This window comes from Dermacentor silvarum, chromosome 1 (genome assembly GCF_013339745.2).
Source record: "Dermacentor silvarum isolate Dsil-2018 chromosome 1, BIME_Dsil_1.4, whole genome shotgun sequence".
NCBI lineage: Eukaryota > Metazoa > Arthropoda > Arachnida > Ixodida > Ixodidae > Dermacentor > Dermacentor silvarum.
In genome coordinates, this window is record NC_051154.1 from 436028360 (window position 1) to 436043062 (window position 14703).

Below are 14703 nucleotides of genomic sequence, written 5' to 3' on the forward strand. Positions count from 1 at the left end.
TTCGTGTCATAAAGACGTCTCTTTGTGTCTCTGGGTGCGTTCTTGTGCGTCTGGGTGACCTGCGCCCACACAGTTGCCCACAATTTTTGCGAGCTTCCTACCACAATCATATTCTATGGGTTGCAGGAATAATCCTCCCCCAAGAAGTCTCCTGCGGCAAGCTCCCTCAGAGGAGGCGTGGGACTCCGTACTAAATTCTACTAACCCTCAAACCCGAGCTGGGCTGGCGTACTGGGAGGCGAAGGTCACGGCCAGCTGGACGCCACCCAGAGCCTCCTCCGCCTGATCTCGGCTCCCACCTTCTCCTCCTCCCCTTGTCTTCAATAAAGTGTATTTCCTCCTTCTTGTTTTGTGTTTATTTTGTGGTACCTCGAGAGTTCTGGCGGTGCGGTGAGCAAGCAATAGGCCTCTTCGATTATCCTGTTCCGGACTGTGCGCAAACCGTTTGCAGCTTAAAGTCTGACTAGACCTGACAGAAGGGCACGTCACAGTCACGTGATCCAGCTGTCGGGGACTGTCCGAGGTTTTGCTCGAAAGCACTATGGCCGTAATTCACTCTCCTGACTGCCGTCGTCTGTTCGTATCTAACCCCACTACTGGACGAATTCATCAGCGTGGCCTCCAGATGGTGCAGCTTGAACGCTGTCATTAAGCTAGGCTATTGCCAGCAAAATTTAAGCGGAATTCTCATATGAACAAGAGCAAAATCGCAATCTACCACGTCGCTGTTCACACAGAAAGTGCCCGCCGATATCTTTAAAGCTAGTGAAACCGCCTATGAAAGGCCAGACGTGCGTCTCGGACAGAGTGCATGTACACAATCTAGTAATCCTGCTCGTAAAAAAGCGAGCGCTCGAACTTGGCAACAGAAAAGCTCAAAATATGTCAACAGCAATCGGCGAAGCTCCTATTGCCTGCCATCCCAGCTACCGGCGAGAAACAGCCACATATACAGTGGGATATGCTTCCTCGCAGACCAGCTTCGCTCACCTGAAGGCAGAAATCCACATGTTTACTACGCGTATAGTAATGAGCTTGACCGATTTTGCGAAACGCATAAAAAATGCACTGTTAACAAATTTTGCACCCTTTGGGGCTGATCTTGTCCCCTAAGAATAATCGTCATCTATCTTGCCCGCATTTCCTTTCTTTAACGCTGCGAGCCCTGGTAGCATATATTGAAAATCTATAGAAGGCACAACGCCTTAGCAATCGCGGTGGAACGCCATTGGCTGAAACGCCGCCCGCGACGCTCGACGCCCTTTGCGACCGCTATGACGGAACGCCACGCACCTAACGCCTTTTACGCTAACCTAACATAAGCTAACCTATCGTAGGCGACATGCAAAGGCAGTAATCGTCACGGCTTCACATCAGAGCGTCACCGGGAGCGTTTCCGCCAATGGCGTTCCACCGTGGTTGCTAAGTCACCGTGGCTTCTAGATTTTCAATATACACAGCCCGGTACTTCCAGGTCACGAACGGCATGCGCGTTATCTTAGCATTCTCGACAGGAAAGTAGCGAGCGTGGAGTTTTCAAGAAAAGAATAACGCAAGCAAGACAGCTGTCAATTATTGCTGTGGCGCAAAAGATAAGCCCCAAAGGGTGCAAACTTTTTAAAGAATGAAAGCATGTGCGCCTGATCGTTGTGCTGGCCTCTTAAAAAAACACGAACACTAATGCTGCAAAATTACATGGCTCACGAAAAGCTCGCGTAATGGCACACAGTGCACTGATCTAAGAGGCATGATAGCTGAGCGCACAATCCGCCGGGGTTGCTCAGTGGCTATGGTGATGGGCTGCTGAGCACGAGGTCGCGGGACCGAATCCCGGCCACGGCGGCCGCATTTTGATGGGGGCAAAATGCGCGAAAACACCTGTGTACTTAGATTTAGGTGCACGTTAAAGAACCCCAGGTGGTCCAAATTTCCGGAGTCCCACACTACGGCGTGCCTCATAATCAGATCGTGGTTTTGGCCCGTCAAACCCCAGAATTTTTTTTTAACTGAGCGCAATATATTTACCGTGTGGAACACGCCAAGTACGCAGAAGCACACGGAAGACGCCGCGCGCATCTTTTTCGGACAGCCGTCGTCGGCTAGCTGCATGCGCTTGTCCGATCAAAAATCTGCGGACCGCTCCCACAGTTCGCGGGCTGTCTGAAACTTCCTGTCCGTGAAAAAAATGAACGCGCTTCGGACAATTCTCCGACTAATGGGCGTAGCTTCTGAAGCTGCCCGAGCAATATCAAATGCGGCACAGTAGTCCCAAGCAGTCCGGGACTTTCAGGGACTGATAATCGAAGAGGCCCATTGTGATTATGCGGCATCTCGGTGGCAGGAAATTTCCGGTCGCTGTAGTCGCCGAATTTCCCAGTGTGAACGTCGCACAATGGTAATGCATGCGTAAGCGACACGTTAATTTCCCTGTTTGGTAGAGAGCGCAAGAGTTATTGCGTGGCATCTTGCAGTGACGCCATCATTTTGTACATATTTCAGCTGCTTTTTTTCCTAATAATGATGTTGTATTGCCTGATTGTGTACGTTTCGTAATGTGCCTATATTGAAGACTCTGACTGAAATAGAATTAGTTGATAGTTTGTACTAGCACGTGTCACTACCCTCCCGTCCTTGTCGGCCTAGTGCAGTATCTTTTTGCAAAGCATTATGAAAGAACTAGACCATGTAGCAAGTTTCCTCAAATTGACGATTGGCCAGAGGTGCTCCTACAGTATCCAGAATTATTTGATCGTTCCCTCACATTCTAAAGCAATAAAGGCGTGTCTAAAATAGTGTTGCAAATAGTGTTGTACATATTCGAATGTAGGCGAACACCAGCGATAACTCTGGAATGTACGATGACTCACGTACAAATAGCGGACGCATTCGATTGGCCCGTGAAATCAGATTTCACGACTGTGCTCACTGTTATCGTTTGATAGCAGTGAGCAGGTTTGATTTGAGTGTCCCTTGCTTGTACATGTACAAGTTCGCCCTACAATATGTTAGATTCCTAACTCTCCTTATTTTAAATGTCTAATTATTCACCTTCTCTACAACTTAACAATATCTGTAATTAAACTGGTTTAAAACTATGCATCTTATCCTTGCCCAAAAATGTAAACTGCTTTATGGAACGGTGCACGCCGCCAGCTTTTTTCAGAAAAGGGCGAAGCGAACGGGTCCACTACAACTTTCACGACTGTGTTGTCACAACTGTGTAGTCTTAGGTGTATGCACATGCAAACAGTAATGGTGCAGCCATAGCAAATACCATGCGTTTTAACTGAAGAATTGTGGCGGAAAAGAACAGCTTCGCTTTATGTTTACCGGTCTGCATGATTATAAGACTGTTTTGTACAATTAGGCACTGAAAAATTGAATTACCTGACATTCAAGTAATAATGACAAGGTTACACACTACGGGAATCGGAGTCAGCGAAGCTTTTGCGCCCACTTCACCAGCATCATGCCACCTCCGGCGCGCGTGCGTTCTCCACTCCATCGTAATGACCTGATGACGTCATCGCTTGCGTCAACTAATCGGCGCTGTACCTCTCAACCCTTCTCACCCCGTGAACCCTGCTCTCTAAAGTCAAACCACCACACTGACCAGCCAAAACCCGTCGGACGCCACCAAAGAAGCATTCACTGTAACATTAAGGGGCCATGAATTGCGAATCGTGTGTAGACAAACGTGCTTTCAACAGCCATTGCAATCGCCGCTTGTGGAAACAAAAAGCAAAACAGGCCTGTTGACCCGCCACCTGGTAGGACGCGGGAAATGATTCTGGGGTAGTACACAAGAAGCCCATAGTTAGGCGCGCACACTATGTTCACGTGAGACCGCGATACAGTACGTCCGTGAACACTGATAGCGTGGAACCGACACAAGCAGAAGTTAGTAAATGTGTCTAGAAAGATTATGCTTACTTAAATTCTATACAACTAAATGGGACGCCCGAACTTGTGTTCAGTTAATCCTATGCAGCACGTAATCAAGAATGGACACACACCCAGTGGTATATGTGCTCGTCGGGCCAAGACTGCGAAACACGAACATACGACATTTAAAAAACGTATCCTACTTATTATCATGGGCAATTGCAGTATTTATGATGTCCTTGATCTTTACAGATTGTTATGGGCCAGCATTGTCTGTACGGAATTTATTGTTTTATTTCGAAGAATAGAGGTGCGCTTAGGGACTTTACTTTATCAGTAAAAATTGTGTAATAATAACACGGAGAATCTGGTCGTGCATGCGCGCGGGCACACACACACACACACACACACACACACACACACACACACACACACACACACACACACACACACACACACACACACACACACGCACGCACACACACACACACACACACGCGCGCGCGCGCACACACACACACACACACACACACACACACGCACACGCACACGCACACACACACACACACACACACACACACACACAGAAGCCGTTGAATATTGTACATTAAGCGATTTGTCTGCTTTATAGAGATTCCTATGAGGCGATATTATATGTCCTTATGTCCTTATTTCTTTATTGCGCGGAACATAGGAGCACTCCAAGATGCTATTTTATTTATTTATTTATTATTTATTAGTATACCCTCAAGACCCAGAGGGCGTTACAGAGGGGGTGGGTACAATGTAAATAAAAACAAAACAATAAAAGGAATTGACAGGAAAACATCAACAACAACATTAGTTTGCAGGTACGCCAGTATGTGTTCAGTAACTGCAGACTTGAACAACGCTTGGTCCTCAGTGGCAGCGATGGAGGGGAAAGTGATTCCACTCTCTACTTGTCATCCGAAGAAAAGAATGTAAAAAGAGATTAGTGCGGCACAAAGGAACGGCTACTTTATTTGGGTGGTCAACACGTGATGAAAAGTAAGCAGGTTCTGAGATGAATTCCTGTCGAAGTACTCGATTATGAAAAAAAAATTTATGAAAAAGCAAGAGACGGGAAATCCTTCTTCTGATTGCCAGGTCTGGTAGGTGAAGAGTGGATTTCATCAAGGTGACACTGGCAGAGCGAGCATAATTATTGAGTATAAATCGAGCTGAACGGTTCTGTACCGATTCCAAAGTGTCAATTAGGGTTGATTGAGCGGGATCCCATACGGCTGAAGCATACTCGAGCTTTGGACAGATTAATGTTTGATATAGCTGTAGTTTAACGTGTGCTGGCGCTTGGCGAAAGTTTCGGCGAAGGTAACCAAGAGTACGACAAGCATTGTTAGTAATGTAGTTAATGTGAGAGTGCCATGATAAATCATTCGATATGTAAACACCAAGGTATTTGTAAGTACTAACCTGCTCCAATTTAGTTCCATTCAAGGTGTAGGTAAAGGATTCAGAAGTGTTAGAAAAACGCGATATTGCCATACTTTTACACTTATTCACGTTAAGAGTCGGTAGCCATGTACTACACCAGGCAGAGACGCTATTAAGGTCGGCTTGAAGAAGGTAGTTATCGTTTTCGTTAGTTATTCTACTGTACATGACACAGTCATCTGGAAACAGTTTTATGGAAGAGTTGATGTTACACGGAAGGTCATTGATATATATTAAAAAAGAGCAAAGGACCTAAAACTGAACCTTGCGGAACGCCAGCTTTAACTGCGCAGGGATGTGAGGAACAATCATTAGCTGTTACGTACTGAGTGCGGTTGGTCAGAAAGCATTCTATCCATTTGAGGATATTGGGGTCGATGTTTAGCGTGCTGAGCTTAAGTAGTAATAGTTGGTGCGACACTTTATCAAAGGCTTTTGCGAAGTCTAAAAACATACAATCAACCGGAATTCTATTATCTAGCGCTACGCTGACATCATGCATAAAAGACTGAAGCTGAGTTTCGCACGAGTGGTGCTTACGAAAGCCGTGTTGGAACCTGCTGAAGAATGAGTTGCTTTCAAGAAATCTTATGAGGTTAGAATAGATTACATGTTCAAGCATCTTACAGGGGATACTTGTTAGCGAAATTGGTCGGTAGTTTAAGGCAGAGTGTTGGTTACCGGATTCAAAGACTGAAATCACCTTCCCCACCTTCCAATCAGGTGGCAAAGTGGAGCACTAAAGAGACTGCATGAAAATGTGTGACAAAATTATGGAAAAGTACACTTCAGTGTTTTTCAGAAATTTCGCGTTTATCTCATCGGTGCCGCAGACGGACGACCGCTTTAGTTTCCGGATTAAGGTAATGACTCCTTCAAATTCAATCACGACAAAATCCATTGGAAAAACCCGCGGTCGCATAGCTGCGGCACCGAAATTCCTCGTGAATCAGAAAAAACATTGCGAAAAAACATCATTAAGAACGGAACAGCATTCTTCGTTGCGCAGTGCACGCCCATCAGAATCAGTAAGTGTTATTACGGTGTCTTTCATTGGTTTAACGATGCTTTGTGGGTCAATTCTATACTACATAAGCCGGTCCACGGTGTCCTGCTCAGCGAGACAGCACAGAAGGCTGCGAAATCCGGGAGAGAAGACAAAGAAAGGTTCACTTTATAAACTGAGCATACGAGTCCAAGCGCATCCATAACACTCCGCTTTTTTTGTGAGCATGGGTTACAGTGCAACTGTCCCAATACAGATCCTTTGTCAGCAAAGTTGCAGGAGTGATCTCGTCAAAACATTTTTTGTTCAGTTCATAAGCTAAGGGTCCTAGGTCGCCTCAATGTAGTCCTCTCATCTATGTACACACAGCTGACACCATTTCTGGAGGTCATGGAAGCAAGGAAAGAAAGCGTCATCCGGGATGCTGTTTAGAAGATCAGCCACAGCAGCTTGGATTGCTGCCATACCTTCATGATGCTTTCTTTTTGGCGGGAATTTCACAAGGGTAAACAAAAATAAATCACACGGCGATAGGCCAGGCGAATATGAAGGACGTGGCTGAGCAGTTGTTTGGCCAGATGTTGCTGGACTGATATAGCAGTTCGGAGCCTCGAGTTGTCATGCATCAAAAATCACTGTCCATATGACACCAAGTCAGCATGGCGTCGCCCACTTGCATGTAGCAAACGTTTAGCAAGTCAATGAAGAAATTTCGGTTTAGTCTTTGCCCTTCAGTAAGATACTGAAGGCGCGCCAAACCTCTAGTGTTTAAAAATGCGACCAACTTTCTGTATGTTTTCGATGGTGTGTCGCTTTGCTTTTTTTAGAGGGAGGCGTATCACGACCAAGACTATTCGGGGCTTTCTCGCTTTGTTTAAGGGTCATGCTGGGGCCGCCAACATTCACCTCTTCAATGACAGTGATGCTTAACGCAAATTCTGAATAATTGCTGGCTCTTTCCGAAAGTTTTGCGGCAGTTTTTTTTCTGCTCGTCCATCAGTGCGTAAGGAACAATTTTGTATTGAGTTTTGGCTTCTGTAAATCATTACGTATGATCTGGTGATATGCATCGCTGTTCATGTTTAAATCATCAGATATCTTGCGAACAGTATCACAGATGTTTTCATGCAGTAACTACCTCACACGTTGCACATTTGCAGCTTTATGGGACGTTGACTAGTAACCGACCCAGGAATCGCCTTGCACCGAATCTCTGCATTTCCCGAAACCTTTGGTGCCATTCAAACACACAGCATTTCGGTAATTATTCTTCATCATACATTTGCTTAAGAATATTCTTATGTCTCACCAGGGAATTTTCATATCTTAACGAAGAACTGAGTGTAAGCATTGTGCTTGTAATATGAGTCCATCTGGTCATTCGTGTAACATCCAGCTAATTACTCCAACAAGCTCAACTACTAAACACAGCCCTACCGCCTAGTGAACTGACATACAAAGCTTTTTAAGGCTATGTCTATTTTAAGCGCGTCAAAGGTGACTCAATAACATCCATTTCTTGAGCTCGAGTACCATAAAAATAGTGCTGCAAGAAAGCAGGCCCACGAGTGTAAAGTAATGTATATTTACAACTGATGAATATGGCGTTCAGGCAATGGCCCGAGTCTTCGTCTTCCTCTCATTCGCGTCACCTTCTTCTTTTCCTTCACCGTAACATCACCCTCCCGGTTGGGTTAGCTCCATCCCAGTGCAGGTTATAGAGCCTCACTTATTGGGGGGAAATAGGGCTTGAGCCTGGCGACGTGAACAACATCGCTGGTGACGTTGGGAGGCACTGAAGTTTGACCGACTGGGGCAATCTCGTATGTCATGTCGGACAGTTGACGTAAGATCTGGTACGGACCAGAATAAAAGGGAAAGTAGTTTTTCCGACAAGGCGACGCGACGTGAAGGCGTCCAGAGAAGGACAAGGGAACCAGGTGAAAAATGGTGGTCTCGGTGCTGAAGGTCGTAGCGTCACTTTTGAGAAGCTTGACGGGCGATGACGGGTGACCTCTCGGGCCTGGGCGGCTAAGGCAATAGCATCGCGAGCGCAACCAGTGCTGGGTGATTGTACTGCGGAAGGTAGCAACGTGTCGAAGGGCAAGCTGGAGTCGCGGCCATACAAAAGGTAAAATGGTGAAAATCCGGCAGTGTCGTGACGGGACGAGTTGTAAGCCAAAGTGAAGTATGGTAAAGCGACGTCCCAGTAGTCAGTCAAGCATTATTCTCGGAAGACACAGGTTTCTGGGAACCGGAATATTGACCTGGTAGATGGTAAAGTGAAAACTGTAAGCATATGGTTTTGTGAAAGCTAAAACAGCGGACTTCTCCGTTAAAAGATCACTCTCCATTAAGAGTCGTAACATCAATACCCGCTTTAAGTACTTCAGCTCAGTTCGTGTCCGATGGCCATAGACAAATGTCGTCTGTGCGCTTCGTACTAGTGCGAATTTACGTACACTATTTATGCTTCTGCTACATAACAAAGTTCCACAGGCACAGCGGTTATTAGCCTATACCAGGATCAATCAGCAAAATGCATCTCTAATTTTACGATGTTAGCGTGTTCATACATATAGTTACCTGCTATCGCACTGTTATATAGTTATTCAATGTCCAGTAAATCACTGGGCTATATTTTGTGATTGGACGACTCGAATGCAACTCAGCAATGTGTCTTTTCACGTATTCTGAAAAAAATTTCGTCGGAGCTGTGAGGCACAGAATGCCGCGTAATCTTCCTGAAAAATAAAATAAAAAAGATAACTGTATTGCATTTCAGCGATGACAGGGCCAATTGCGTTATCTTGGGGAATGACAATGCGAGCAGCTGTTAGAGCTGCTCTCAGAGCACGTCAAAGAGTGCATTGTGAATCAATTCCGCCATCCATAAAGGAAACATTCTAGACCGCTTCTTCGAGGGCGCAGACATTTTGCGACCACAGCGCCATATATCATCGGGCGCGATGCTTGTATGTGGGATCTCGCTGGAGCGCGCCCAACGAGCGTGCTGTTGACCACGAGTTGCATGTTTTCGCGTTTTCCGGAGAGGTTTTAATTTTTTTGTGATTGGGAAAGTGCTCAGGATGTCGTTACCCGGCCCGGCCCGGCCCGTCGGCCGGGCCGGGCCGGGTAGAGCAGTTTTTTCACGGGCTCGGGCCGGGCTCGGGCACGGCGTGTGCTTTTTGACCCAGGCCCGGGCCGGGCTCGGGTTTTTTGACGCGGGCCCGGGCCGCGCTCGGCCTTTCTGCGAGTTATTCTCGGGCTTCTCAACTCTGAAAAGCATGTATTTTCGGTCTCGGGCCGGTTTCGAGCCGGGCTCGGACCGGGCTCGGGCTTAAGGTAAAGGGGTAGCGGGCCGGGCCGGGCGGGTAGCGTAGATTATTTCCGCTACCCGGAAATAACCACAAGCCGGGCCCGGGTCTCGCCATTAAAGTTTTGATCGGGCTCGGGCGGACCGCCCAATGTAAAAATGGGCCCGGGCCGGGCCCGGGCCGCAAAAATCGACCCGTGCAGTGCTCTAATTTCAGGCATGTATGAACTCTTACGCCTTATAGCCTCATCTCTATATTAATGCGATAGCAATTTTATGGACACTTCAACCGGATTTCTGCCGTCGTCGTCGCCGTCACCGTGAGGTTCCGTATGGATTCCAAGGGCGATAAAATCGTCGCCGCGTGCCGTATGCGCGAGCGAAAGCGCGCGGGGGACACGCACTATCACGGAGAGCGAACGCACGGCGAAAAGCAAACGTGACCGTCGCGCGAAAGGCCGTGGGGGTATGGGAGGGAGGGAGGCGGGGCGACGCTGAGCTGCTTCACCAAGTGCTTATCTTGCAACCGGGCGCAAGGGGAACTGGCCACTCAATCTCCCACGCGAAAGCAAGAAAGCGGGAAGGCAGCGCGGGAGGCAGGGGGGGGGGGCGCAGTTTCTACTCTGCCAACAACTTCTCCTCTGCACAACTCCACTGCACTTTGCCCGGCGGTGGCGCTCGGCCCTACCGTCTGTTATCTATACACGGCTCTGACCTTTTCATGCGCTGTGCATTCGCGGCTCAGTTTCCGTTGAAGCGATAGACCGCGCGAACCTTCGCCCGCTGCGGCGGCTCCGCTTGCTGCCAGCGTTTTGACAGTCGTTGTCTGCGGTCATCCAGTGTGATCTATTCATGTTTGCTTGTGCGCGCTGACACCACGATTGTTAATTCAGTTAGTAAGCGAATGTGTCCAAGTTTATGCGGCCGATAAAACTACTATCCCGGCTCCGAATAGCTATCTACTAATTTGCGATCGCAATCGATGCTTCGCCTTTCGGGCGAAACTGCGACATTTTTTTTTACTGTGTTCCACCTCTTCTGAATAAGTTATCGAGCTTGGCTTGGCCATGGTTAATATCCGTGTTTCTTTATTCTCAAATCTTTGGCTCCACAATCTTATAAGGATTGTGTGTTGGTACATTGATAATAGCGGTGGGAATAGGGAATCGTGGCGTTCATCACATAGGCAGAAGTGACTAGTACAATCCCATTTTCTCTTTTCAGACGTGAGACTACCATTGTATTAGGGGAGGGAGCTATCCCTACTGTGCAAACATCGTACTCCCGCACCTGCATTAACTCTTCCTGAAAAAAAATTGTGCTCATGATATGTTACGACAGTGATCTGGCTCAAGGAAATTTTCATAATATACGCTCTGTGTTGGGGAATCTGGCAGCTCTGCATCCAGCACTGATTTACGAATGGAGGTTGCAGTGCGGTAATCATGACACAGATCATAAAAACATCGACAGGCAAGTAACGATAGGCACCTAAGTGTTTGAGCTATTATATAAATGGATAGAAAGAGGAATATTCCTGCACAATACAGGTATGTGTTTAACCAGAGTGGGGTTGTGCGGAGAGCATTACCACGCAGTCGCCAGGGTTGTTAATTGATGAAAAACTCGTGGTGATTGATAGGTAGCACCAGTGTCATTTATCATCTGCCTCAAAGCACTTGACAACACAGGATTTTATGAGCAACATAAGAGGATCTATCCTCTTCTGTTGTGATGCGGAGCACTGTATTTTGTCACCACACTTTACTCACGTATTGCTTTGGTTTTGTTCGTGAAGTCAGAGGCTTTTCTGGCAGAAACGGCTTTAGAATTTGTGGTTGTTTTTTGCTAATGTTTAATAACTGCACACAGATAATAAAGTAGGCTACATTAGAGCGTGTTATCTTAACATACCGTCGAGAAACTAACTACCCATTTCCTGATATAATATTCACACACATGCCACAACCAAACATAGTCAATCTAGAATAAAATTAAATGTAAACAACAGAAAAAAACAACCCAAATCAATAATAGCGACCCATACGCACCCATGTTAGGTAAAGGTTCATGTACGCTGTTGTTCAATAGTAAAACACTGCTGTTCCATGACTTTCTGTGCACGTTAAGCTGTGCAATGGCATACGATTTGTTTTGCCGAGCAAACTAGCTCAGACATAGCTCTGTTCTCACGACTCTGCAAAGAACTACAAGGCAACTAGATCAAGCACTCTTTCACAAGCACCAATAAGTTTCGGCTGTCAGAGCAATGTTCATACTTACAAGTAGTCGTCGTAGGAGGCGTACGGAGGGCCGTCGGGCCAGACTAGGATGCACACTGTGCGCACGCTCCCGTCGGCATACCGGTAGGAGCGGGTGCGTGAGTACAGCAGCGGCGGAAGAGACAGGAGCGCCGAGCAGCCCCAGAGCGCCCCGATGATGGCCACCGAACGCCACCGGGACAGGCGACCGCACATCGGGTGCACGATGGCGAAGTACCTGCGTTAAGTACACAGGGATCAAGTGGGAAATAGCGTCAGTGTTATATTGCAAAATGATTGGTTACTGTGATGCTACACGACAGGCTATGCCCAGAAACGCCTAATCATGCGCTTTATCAAAGCTTGTGTGAATTTGATTTGTTCTTATAAACCTGACTTGTGGAGGCATGGAGGCAATTAAAGCTTGCCAAGGAGTATGCGCGTATACAGGGCGGCCCAGCCAAAGTTAGCCAGCTGTTAAAAAAGTTATTTTTGCATAGTAATTTTTGCTTTAACTACGGAATATTAATAAAAATTGCTTAAACGTTTTGAAATCAGGGCACCACTTCAGATGGTAAAACGGCTATTGAAAGAGGAAGTGGCCAACCATCCGTCCTTACCCCGAAGCTACAAAGGAAACCCATATGTGTTTCTCAGAAAAGCAGCTTCGCATTAATCCTTCGTTGATTGCGAAAGCTTTATTTCCGAGGAACACTTATGGGTTTCCATTGTAGCTTCATGGTATACGGTCAGATGGATGACTATTTCTCCCTTCCACGAACTTTCCTCCACCTTCGCGGATTCCGCAGAATTGATTTGGCAAAAAAAACTTTTCTCGCGTGCTAAAGTAACCCATTCATTCAATTTCATCGCGCTAGGTCCTGCACAATCTTTTCTTCGTCGCGCTTACTTGTAGCGCGCAAACTGCGAAAAGCCGCGCGTGATTTCCCGCCCTCGCGCCGCGACACCATCGCGGTCCTAAAAAGTGATTTTAATGAATTAACTCCGCTCAATCTTTAACTGGGCAACTGCCTGGAAGCGGCAAGTTGTCGGCGTTGGCTTCGGCTGATAATGGACTGCATGTTTCTCGTTTCGTTGGTAGCCTACGCAATGACAAAAGGGTGGCCGAATTAGCGGAATTCCTAAAATCGCGTATGGGAACGCTGTTGTCAGAGGACGCGGGCACGCAGTCACTCAGCACTTATCGCATTTCGCGCGATATAACTAAAAGGAGGGGAAATATTTGCGCAGGACAAAGCGTGATTAAAACTGCTGAACAGGATGCTTTAGAAAATACTTGTTTGTTATTATTATCTAATTAGCACGTAATTAGTTCTCGTTCTTTTTACAGCTTGGCCAAAAGTTAGCTGGGGCTCCTTGTGGAGCAGCGTTGGAGCTCTAGGCAACACGCAGAATTATAATGTTGTCGGAACCTTCCAGAAAAAGCGTTGGGATCAGGTGGAGCATAGGGTGCAAGTTGGTGTTGTTATAATCGGTGGACGTGGTGGACGTGTGCAGAGGACTGACTGGGTTTAACTCTGAACTTGCTACGTGTGATTTAAAACGAATAAGCGGAGTCATCAGTGCTAATTATTAATTAGTTAACTGTAATAAATGTCCGTAGCTTCTAGTTGCTGCAGTAACAGACTCGCTCTGCTTGCCACAGCTGATTTTTAAAAGAAACTATATGATCTAAGCAAGAAACTGCTGGTATGTGCTAATGTATACCGGTGTACGGAACTCGGTGCGCCCCGCCTGCAGCGTTAGTACTCATATATCGCCCTGATCATTCGTCCTTGACATCAGACACTACGTCGCAGGTTAACTGAAGCTTCAACGCTAACATTGTACTTCAACATCAAAGCACAGGGAACACTTGGCTGTTATCGCAATTTGTGAAAGTCCAATTATTCTTTGAAGCTCTTCATCTTGTCTGCTTATAACTTTCGCCTGTTTGCATGCCTCAAAGCACTGATAGCTATTTTGTTGCAGCTTCCATTTAAGCCTTACCACCAAGAAGAAAAAAACTACAGTGTGGATGAAAACACCAGCAAGCGACAATGCCTGTCCGAGTAAGATACCACTTTCTGGGAACGCCCACAATTACTTAATTAAATCATTAATTATTAATTATTATTAATTAAAGTCAGTCAGACTTACTCTGAATGGGACATTTATTAAAGAAAAGGAACATTTAAATCAAAATTTCAGTCTTCTGTTACCATACCATGAAACCCGAAGTAAGGGGTTGGGAAACGTGGAAACATTACTCAAATGAATACGTTGATGACGTGTGGTACGAATATAAATTCATTTTCAGATTGAAATGGAAGTTTGCTTGCATCAACTGGAACATTAGTGCTGAGGGAGGCTTCACGGCTGTTCAGGCGGACGTTAATAGCTATAATCAGAGCACTGTGCTTTGATCGTACTTCGCGAACAACACCGAATACCGGAGAAGATATCACGCTAATATATGTCTGTGACACTACCTTTTAGTTACAGTGGGCTTGTCAATGGTAGAATGGGGCCAGAAACCTATACAAGGTGATCAAAGTTAAGTTGACAGTTTTTTTTTTTAAATAGGCGCTGAGGCGTACGTGAAGACCACCTGTACAATAGGGTTATGTGGCTAGGGGGACACAAAGTGAGATGGCAATTATCGATGTTAGCCATGCAATTTCCAAAAATTGAATAATTAACTTCTGACTGGCTGCTGTAAGCAGGCACGTTTGTATTGAAAAGTTAGAGACAGTAGT

At 46.3% G+C, this 14703-nt stretch overlaps 1 protein-coding gene across 1 annotated transcript in view; it reads right to left on the minus strand.

The window, feature by feature from the left end:
- The window catches only part of LOC119448574 (tachykinin-like peptides receptor 86C), a 382544-nt gene that overhangs the window by 273120 nt on the left and 94721 nt on the right, over positions 1-14703 (minus strand). Inside the window, exon 2 of the mRNA XM_049664211.1 lies at positions 11967-12182. Within this exon, the coding sequence (XP_049520168.1) occupies positions 11967-12182 (216 nt within the window). The remainder of the gene's footprint in view (positions 1-11966; positions 12183-14703) is intronic.